This window comes from Vicia villosa, linkage group LG2, assembly GCF_029867415.1.
Source record: "Vicia villosa cultivar HV-30 ecotype Madison, WI linkage group LG2, Vvil1.0, whole genome shotgun sequence".
NCBI lineage: Eukaryota > Viridiplantae > Streptophyta > Magnoliopsida > Fabales > Fabaceae > Vicia > Vicia villosa.
The window spans coordinates 219,997,614-220,007,045 of record NC_081181.1 but is presented as its reverse complement, the minus strand read 5'-3'; the positions used below and the strand labels follow the sequence as shown (position 1 = coordinate 220,007,045).

Genomic DNA, 9,432 nt, shown 5'->3' with positions numbered 1-9,432 from the left:
TTTTAAAATAATTAGTACGACATATACAAGAATATGACAAGAAAAATTACATACAAAAGTAATATAATTTAAAAATAAATGATGGTAAAATATTATATGTCTTTGTATATTAAAGTTTAATCATGCATACATAATAAAATACTAAGTTGTTAAAATCTAATAATGGAAAATCTAAACTAAGTAAAAGGAGACGGTTTCAGCGCTTAAATTATATAGAATAGAAAGAAAGAAGGAATGGAATTAGAGGTTGTCCTTATACCTCTCATACACACAACTAATCTTTTGATGATACCTTTCATTTGTTCATTCCTCTGATTTGTTTGTTAGCAACATCAATATTACCTTTACTACAATTTCACAACATACTCTTTCTTGGCCCCTAACAACACCATCAACCTTGATCCTTTTCGGCCCTTCATGATCAAAGATGGTGCTGTTAATTATTATTAATAACAATAAGGAGAAAAGGATTCAATAGCTACATATATGATCCCAATCATATTTTCATAGTCAGTGCTAATGGGCGCGCGCTCTAATTCGATTGTGCGCGCACCTACAGCATTCAATAATGTCAAGCTTGTGGCTGTTTTTGTATTATTATTACTACTTTCATATAAAGGCGTATCAATATCATCTTCTGATGTTGATGCACTATTGATGTTCAAGAAATCATTGAGAAATGTGGTGTCCCTTAGCAGTTGGGATCCATCCATAAACCCCAAACCACCATGCTCTGGAAATATTCCAAATTGGGTGGGATTATTTTGTTTGAATGATAGGGTGTGGGGGATACGCCTTGAAAGCATGGGTTTAACCGGTAATATTGACTTGGAATCTCTTTCTTCAATGTCTGCATTGCGAACACTTAGTTTGATGAACAATACTTTTGTGGGTCCATTGCCTAACATCAAGATGTTGCCCAATTTGAGGGCCCTTTACTTGTCTTATAATCATTTCTCAGGATTGATACCCGATAATGCATTTGTGGATTTGCATAGATTGAGGAAATTGTATTTGTCTAATAATGAGTTCAGTGGTAAGATCCCATCATCTTTATCCACTTTGCCTATCCTCGTCGTCCTCAGGCTTGATTCAAACAAGTTTAAAGGTGAGATACCTAATTTTGAACACAAGAATAGCCTTAAGATTGTCAACTTCTCTAACAATGAATTAGAGGGTCCTATCCCTCCTATTCTAACAACTTTTGATCCATCTTCCTTTAGTGGAAACATGCTTTTATGTGGCCCACCTTTGACAAACGTGTGTCCATCAGGGAAGGAGAATAGTATTCTGTCCAAAATAATTGTTATGAATATTTTACTTATAGTGATTACGATAGCATTTATAATATCCATTATGGTTTCAATATTGATCATATGTCGCTTGAGGTCCCAAAGGAAACAATTAGCTGATGAGAATCCTTCAACAAGTTCACAATTACACATGCAAGCTTCCAATAAATATGTTAAGCCTCCTGCCATTTATGTGAAAACGAAAAGTTTGGCCGATCACTATGATCCCAATAGTCCTAAACCAGACCAGCCTAGCCATGGTAATTCCAAAAAAGGGGAGCAAGGGAAGCTTATATTTCTAAGTCAAGATGGAATAGTCTTTGATTTACAAGATTTGTTAAGGTCCTCCGCAGAAATTCTAGGTAGTGCCTCATTTGGGTCATCATACAAAGCCGTGATTTTGGACGGTCAAGCCGTTGTTGTAAAGAGGTATAAGAAAATGAATAATGTGCCAAGAGAAGAGTTCCATGAGCATATGAGAAGGATAGGAAACCTCAACCACCCCAATGTTCTACCTTTACTTGCTTTTTATTATAGAAGAGAAGAGAAACTTTTGATATCATCCTTTGTTCATAACGGTTGCTTGGCTAGTCATCTTCATGGTATATATTGTATATGATTACTTCAATTATACACACATATATGTGCATAGGCATGCTTAGTTCTTAATTAATTTATGTTTTTTACTTGCTTGTAGGTAATCACAGCTCCCAGAAGCCAGGACTTGATTGGACGACCCGTTTGAAAATTGTTAAAGGTGTATCTAGGGGTTTGTCTTATCTATATAGTGCACTTCCAAGTGTGATTGTTCCTCATGGTCATCTCAAATCTTCTAATGTACTTTTAGATGAATCCTTTGAACCATTAATCACTGATTATGCCCTCAGTCCATTGATAAATCTTGATCATGCCCAACAAATCATAATGCCTTATAAATCCCCAGAGTATGCCCAACTTGGTCGCATTACAAAGAAAACAGACGTATGGAGTTTTGGGATTCTAATATTGGAGATCCTAACAGGTAAATTCCCAGAGAACTATATTACGCCCAAGTATAATAGTGATTCTGATTTAGCAAGTTGGGTAAATATGATGATTACCGAGAAGCGCACAAGTGATATATTTGATATAGATATGGGAGGAGTCGGAGATAGTAAATCTGAATTGCTTAAACTATTAAAGATTGGACTTAGTTGTTGTGAGGAAAATGTAGAAAGAAGGTTGGACATCAAAGAGGCTCTTGTGCAGATAGAAGACTTGAAAGAGGGTGAGATAATTGATCGTATTGGACTTGGAGAATACTCTTCCTCCCTTAACACAAATGAAAGGGATGCTTACAGAGCTGTGTGATTCATCTATGTCACACCCACTATCATTTCTTGTGCTATCATCATTAACATTAATATATATTCATTTAAATCAATTAATTAGTTTATGTCTATGTCTTTTTCTTGTTGATATATAGCATAGGTATTTGCAGTAAATTCTCTAACTCATTCAACACCACGTTTGTACTATTACTTTTGTTAGTTAGGTTTAGAACATAAAACTATATCTTTCTTAGTTCTTTGTATCGAGTATTTTTTCAATTAAAATTTTAGTACGCGTCAATTGTATAAATACTTGCATGCATTCATAAATATATTGTTAACGGAAGATATGAACAAATTTTTTATAAAGTGAATGATGCAAAAGTGCAAAAAGTACTAAATGAGTAACAAAATAGAAAAAATAAAAAAATTATATATATATATATATATATACACACACACACACACGCCAAGTGTTAATAAAACAATTAAACAATCGATTTATAAAAAACAATAAATTCTTCTGTAGGTATAACTCATTTGTTACATGCAAGAAGATTGATATACATGGACTATAGTTTGAATTCCAAAAATTTCATTTCTCAATACTTAAGGTATGTGAAGTATGTGAATCTAGAGAGTAAGCTCTTTAACAACTAAGGATGTGCATTTAAACTTGTTTATCAACATTACTTCAAAAGTTCTAGTGCACAAATTAAAAAAAATCCAAACCATTTGTGTTGCAAAGTAGCTTATTCCCCATATTTAAATAAAATATGAATCAGTTTATCATATTAAAAACTGGTAACATATTGACTATTAATTGTTGGAAGTAATTCATATTTAGAAGTTGTTGTTAGAATAAAAAGTTTCTGAGGTGATTACTTAGAAACAACGTTGCTCAGAAGCAGAAGCTTATGAGGTGATTGTTCCAGAAGTGTGTTTAACTTCTAGAGTTTAGTTTATTTTGTTAGCTTAGCTATTAAGTTTATTATGCCTACGTGACAATTTAAGGGTAATTTAGTATTTTTAGTATGTTGCCTATGTGGCCCTAGTTTTTTGTGTATAAATAGACTAGTAGTAGCTGCATTTAAACCTAATCATATCACATCTTTTGTAGTCGTCATTTTACAAAGAATATAATATTCCTTTTTGCTTTCTCTCATTACCTTGTGCACTTTAATTAGTATCTAGAGCTCCAGTCCGGATCCACGGGGAAACATGGGAAATAAGAGTGAAACGGTGAGGCGTTGTATGATTGATTTTGGTTCTTATATTCATGTTGAATCTTGAACAAAATTGAAACAAAATCACATTTTTTGATTCTGCGGGATTAGGAAACACTGTGTTTGGTGAGATCTAACTGACGTGTACAAGGTTAAAATGAGTGGAAGTAATTTGAATACAAAACTTCCGGTGCTTGATGGAAAGAATTGAGATAGATGGATGATTCCAATGTGTATGTTGTTCGATGCTCAAGATGTTCCCGAGCTTGTTACCGAAGGTTATGTTCCGATTTTAGCGGATGCGACAAAGGAACAAAGAGAAACGCAGAGAGATACAAGGAAGAAAGATCAGAAGGCATTATTTTACATCCATCAGCGTATAGATATGAACGTGTTTGAGAAAATCATTGATTCGACAACAGCGAAGGTTGCGTGGGACACACTGATTAGGTGTTACGGTGGTGACGCATAAGTGAAGAAGGTGAAGCTTTAGTCCCTGAGAAAGCAGTAAGAGAATCTCAACATGAAGAATAACGAGAAGGTATCTAAGTACATCTCCAGAGTGATTCTGATCACTAATTAGATGAAAGCTTGTGGAGAAACCCTTTTTGAACAAGTAATCATATAGAAGGTATTGAGGTCTCATACTTCTTAATTTGATTACATTGTTGTAGTAATTGAACATTCTAAAGATCGGGATTTCATGAGAATAGAAGAGATACAAAGCATTCTAGAGGCGCAAGAGTTGCGTATGATTGAAAGAACCTCTAAGAGGGAGATTGAGCAGGCTCTGAAAGCTTCTTTTGTCAAGAAAGACCAGAAGAAGAAAAGATATGGTAGGTGTTATACGGTGGGAGAACTGACTTTTATTATTTCGCAAGCAAACAATGTTGCGGTGAGCAAGAGTCGCCACCGACTTTTTTTTTATCCAATATCTTGGAAAGACAAAAAGAACAGAAAAGGACCTTTTAAGAAAAACGGGCTCGGGGAGTAGATTATGAAAAGGGAAGGTGTTAGCATCCTTTTCATCCATAGTTATATACGGGCTCTTAATTTTCTTAGCTCATGTTTGTTTGTTTGTTTTGAAAAGAAGTATAAGGACTTTAGCTTAAAAGCGTAGCATTAGTCTTTGAAAGAGAGGTGCGAAAAGCTTTTTAATTGAGCTAAGCAACTTAAAAACACTCCCATAAGTTTGATATTTTTCTATGCTTTTTACTCTTCTAAGAGAGATGGGGCTATCCTTACCTTTCGGGGTAGGTAGTCCTATTGATTGGATGAGCGGGACAATCGAAGGGTCATCGGAGGTCGTTGAAAGCAACAAGTAGAGGTACCTTTAGCAATTTCGAAGGGATAATCATCATTTCGTAGGCAACCATTCGAGGGACTAGATCATATATTCATAGGCAACATCGAGGGTCATCGAGGGACTTATAATCTTTGCGATGATTTTTAATCGTCAGAACTTTTCCTAATGGGTACCTCTATATTCGAGGGACACGACCTTTTAATCGAAGGCAACCAAGAGGGGGAACCCTAAAGGTGAGTGTGTGCAAAGAGTGTGTTAGATTCAGATATTTAATTTTTGGAATTAGTGAGCTAACAAATGATTAAGTAGTCTTGCCATACACACATAAGCATACATCTAAACAGATATGTTTGCAGGAAATTAAAATGTGGAAATTAAATGTGCGAGGAAATAAATCTACGCTATTACAAAAAAACTTGCGACCTATACAACGATTTCTAGAATTTTAAAGATAAGCAACAATAAGCACACATGCAACAATCACAGAGATTTAGAGAGGGAGAAGAAGAATCGAGAGTCGAACGTTAGAGAAATTAGGGTTATAGTAAGAAAACCTAAGCTAATTAGTTATTAAATTAAAATTAATCCTAATTAATTATATACACTAATTATTTTAATTAATTTTCCTAAAATTAACTTAAATCCTAATTCTAATTATTTATCCTAATTAATCTACTTAGTTAAGAATTTGATTTGAAAAACCTAATTAATCTAATTAAAAATGATTAGAAAACATAATTAAATTAATTATTTTTTTATTAAATAATTAAACTTAAAAAGATTAACCTAACAAAAAAATCTAATCCTAATTTTTATGGTTTTTTGTTAATTGATTAATGGTGAAAAAAAGAAAAGGGTTAGTTGCAAATTATAATAAAAGAAATAAAACAAACAATTTAAAAGCAAAGAAACTAGGGTCACTGGATCTGGTACGGTCACCCCCTGAGGGTGCACCGTGGGGTATCATCCTCTGGTCCTTCAGATATAGATCTACAAAGATCCAAGGATGGAAGCATGGAGGTGCACGATACGTTTGGGCTAGCAAGAAGCGATGGATCTATGGCAAAGAATCTTTAAAAAAACAATTGTTAAACCCTGGGTTCGAACCCAGGTCTGCAAGGTTGGTAATCTTCATGCTCCACCACCTGTGCTATAAGTGTTACCTGTTAATCAAACAGTTAAAAAAGATTTAAGTATAAAAATGATTAGTAAGGGAATTTTCAAAAGAAAAGCAGCGCGTGGGACCCAAGATATTTGAATGGACGAATTAGAATGGATGATTGCGCCACACATGTGTTTTGAAATTCAAACGGACCAATCGGATAAGAGGGTTTGGACACGTCGACGATCAAACCTCCTTTAAATCCTTGACTTTCAGGTGAGCCACCTTGGACGGTGGTTTCCGCCCTCTTCTCCGGCGGTACCTAAAAAACACGTCAAAGCAGAAAAAGAACTACCTACTCTACATAAAAAGTTCTCAGGAGTTCGAATATTGGCTCAGAATTTCAAAAAGGTCCCTGGTTCATGTGATCCGCAAGCTTTTCGTAACTTGATGACAATAATGGCACTATGTAATTCTTGCGTTAAATTTCCCATGTGATGGCCCAGAACAACTCTAAACTATCAACACAACTCAAAACAAAGGTCACATGGCACGGAAAGTGAATGCATTGAGAGATTTGGAAAGAAGGAATCATACCTTGTTGGTGAGCGCGAGAATACGTGTTCCAGGGATTCAATACCTTGGAGGAAGACCTAAACTTACTCTTGTGATCCCCAGGAGTCTGATCACGGCCTTTGTTTGCACTGATATTAGGTAGAACTCCAAAACCGATCTTGACCAAAATTTAGAAGTTTTTACTCTTTTGGGAACCCTAATGCTTGGCTGCCTCCTCCCAATTTCGTCCTCTCTTCCTTGTGAATGTATCAAGTATATATAAAGGATGAATTTAGGTCCCAAAAAATGGAAAGAATCAATTGCTTTGATTTGAGAAAAATTTTGATTTGATTTTGTATAAAAAAATCATATTTTTAGCTCATTCTATTTTTTGCACTTTTCCCACGTTTTTCTCTACCTTTGGATTGATTGAGAATTGATCAAGATCTTTGGAACATAAATCACATGGTCCTTGAGAATAAGTTATGATTTTATTTTGATTTTATTTGATTTAAATTGAATTTAAATAAATAAATTAAAAAATAAATGGAATAAAACCATAAAATTAATATCAATTGATCCTTGGGCCTATTTTAAGTTTAGTGTCACGTGGGAAGTTCAAAACCCAAGGCACAATAATCAAAAGTATGAATTTCACCATTTAGGGTATCATGCTTTTCTTGAAAATCGACCATCTTGTACTAAGCATATCTCTCTCATTTTTTATCATATGGATATGATCCAATACTTTTTGGAAAGCTTAAAGAGTCCTCTAAAATCCACTTTGGAACCGTTTTTGCATTTGGAGATGTTTTCTTGATGATATGGCTCCTGACAAAAAACAGCTTTTTGCGAGCTTCTAGAAGGACCTGTAATGTATTAGCTTCTATCTCTCAAATGATACATTTCTGAGACTTGGGCCCAACATCAAAGTTGTATAGAACTGAATTTCCTTGAGAATGAGCTTTGGTTGGGTAATTTTGGATGAAGTATGAGAGACTTATGGCCAGTCAAAGTTGGGTTGACTTTCTCCTAGAAACCCTAGTTTAGCAACTTCAAGTTTGATGATTTCTGAGCTTTTCATGATGAATCATGATCAAACCTTGATCAAATGATGAATTTTACTTCAAAATATTAATGTTGACAAAAAATCAGGAGTCTTGACTGTGATTTGACCATAGTTGACTTTTAGGTCAAACTAGTCGACTGTAGATCATTTGAGCTTTTGACTGAGCAATCTTGTGAACCAGGGCTTGAAACTTGATATGATGATTCGTTGAAGCTTATAGGAAGCCATGGGACTTGAGGTATCAGAAATATTGTTTTCTTTGAAAGAAGAAAAACCAAAGTTGTAGGCTTGTTGCTTAGGAGACAGATAGTCATGCCTATTTCTTGTGTAGTCTTGAGCGATTGAAGGTCATGTGAGTCTGATGAGACTGCTTAAGCCAAGGTATCTTGAAATATGATGGGAAAATTTTGGAGTATGACAGTAGGTCTCAGAAGTCTTGTATTCTAATAATGAGAAACATCAGAAAGAAAAGGAGAAGTATGACAAGAGAATGGTTAAGTGTTACTGTTGTAATAGGTTTTGCCACTTTGCTAAAGATTATTGGTCAAACAAAGAAGAAGCTAAAATAGCCAGAGGAGATTCTGATGATGAACCTGTGCTATTAATGGCTTATGAATATAACGAGGAACCTGTGAGATTTTCGTTTTGTGATTCTAAAGGGGGAGAAGATAACTCTGAATATTCTGAATGAGTGTTTTTATATGAGTCATAATCAGAAGATGACTTTAAAGATTTTGAAGATGAGTCAGAGTCAGAAGATGACTCTAAAATTGAAGACAAGTCAGAATCTGAAGGTGATTTTGAGTCTGAAGGAGATCAGAAGATGAGTCAGAATCTGAAGAAGATTCTGCTTCTGAAGATACATTATAATGGTGTTGATGTTCTTGTTGTTGTTGGTAGTGATGGTGGTGTGGTTGTTGTTGCTGTATTTTTGCTCATTTGATAGATTGCAAGTGCAAAAAAATTATTCTTTTTTCAAGGAGACAATGAAGGAAGCACCCTTCTCTTTTTGTTGTAAACTATTTTTTCTTTCTTCCTTCAAGGAGACAATGAAGGAAGCTCCCTTTAGTGAAAATATTCATTCAAAAGAACAAAGATTTGGTAATCTCACTAAGCCTAATGCAACTTAGAGATTTTTTTCGCAACATCAAATCAGAAGTGAGAATTCGTTGTAATAACTTGTTATTTTAATATTCTTTGTTATTTTAAAGAGTATTCAAAATTTGTTGTAAATACTTGATGTTATGTTAATATTCTTTGTAAACAATGTGACTTTAATATATATATATATATATATATATATATATATATATATATATATATATATATATATATATATATATATATATATATATTGCACCTCGGTGTTCCTAAAAGTCGAGGATATATCTTAGCATTAATATTAAGAAGATTTGTCATCGTCTTTAATCAAATCCTTGTCGTCCATTTCATGACTATCAACACTCAAAACACTACCATTAGTGATCCGCATGAAAACTAAATAACTTTTGTTATAAAAGCAATCTGAATATCAAAAATTGATAATACAATATCACGAGGCGCTTGAAACTG

The 9,432-nt window shown here is 34.2% G+C and overlaps 1 protein-coding gene across 1 annotated transcript; it reads left to right on the top strand.

Moving 5' to 3' along the window:
- Window positions 1-270: 270 nt before the first annotated feature.
- LOC131648285 (pollen receptor-like kinase 4) lies at window positions 271-2,715 on the top strand. Its single transcript, XM_058918066.1, has 2 exons — window positions 271-1,894; window positions 1,990-2,715. Exons 1-2 carry the CDS (start codon window positions 520-522, stop codon window positions 2,640-2,642), a joined length of 2,028 nt encoding a protein of 675 aa, XP_058774049.1. The 5' UTR covers window positions 271-519; the 3' UTR covers window positions 2,643-2,715.
- Window positions 2,716-9,432: the final 6,717 nt, after the last annotated feature.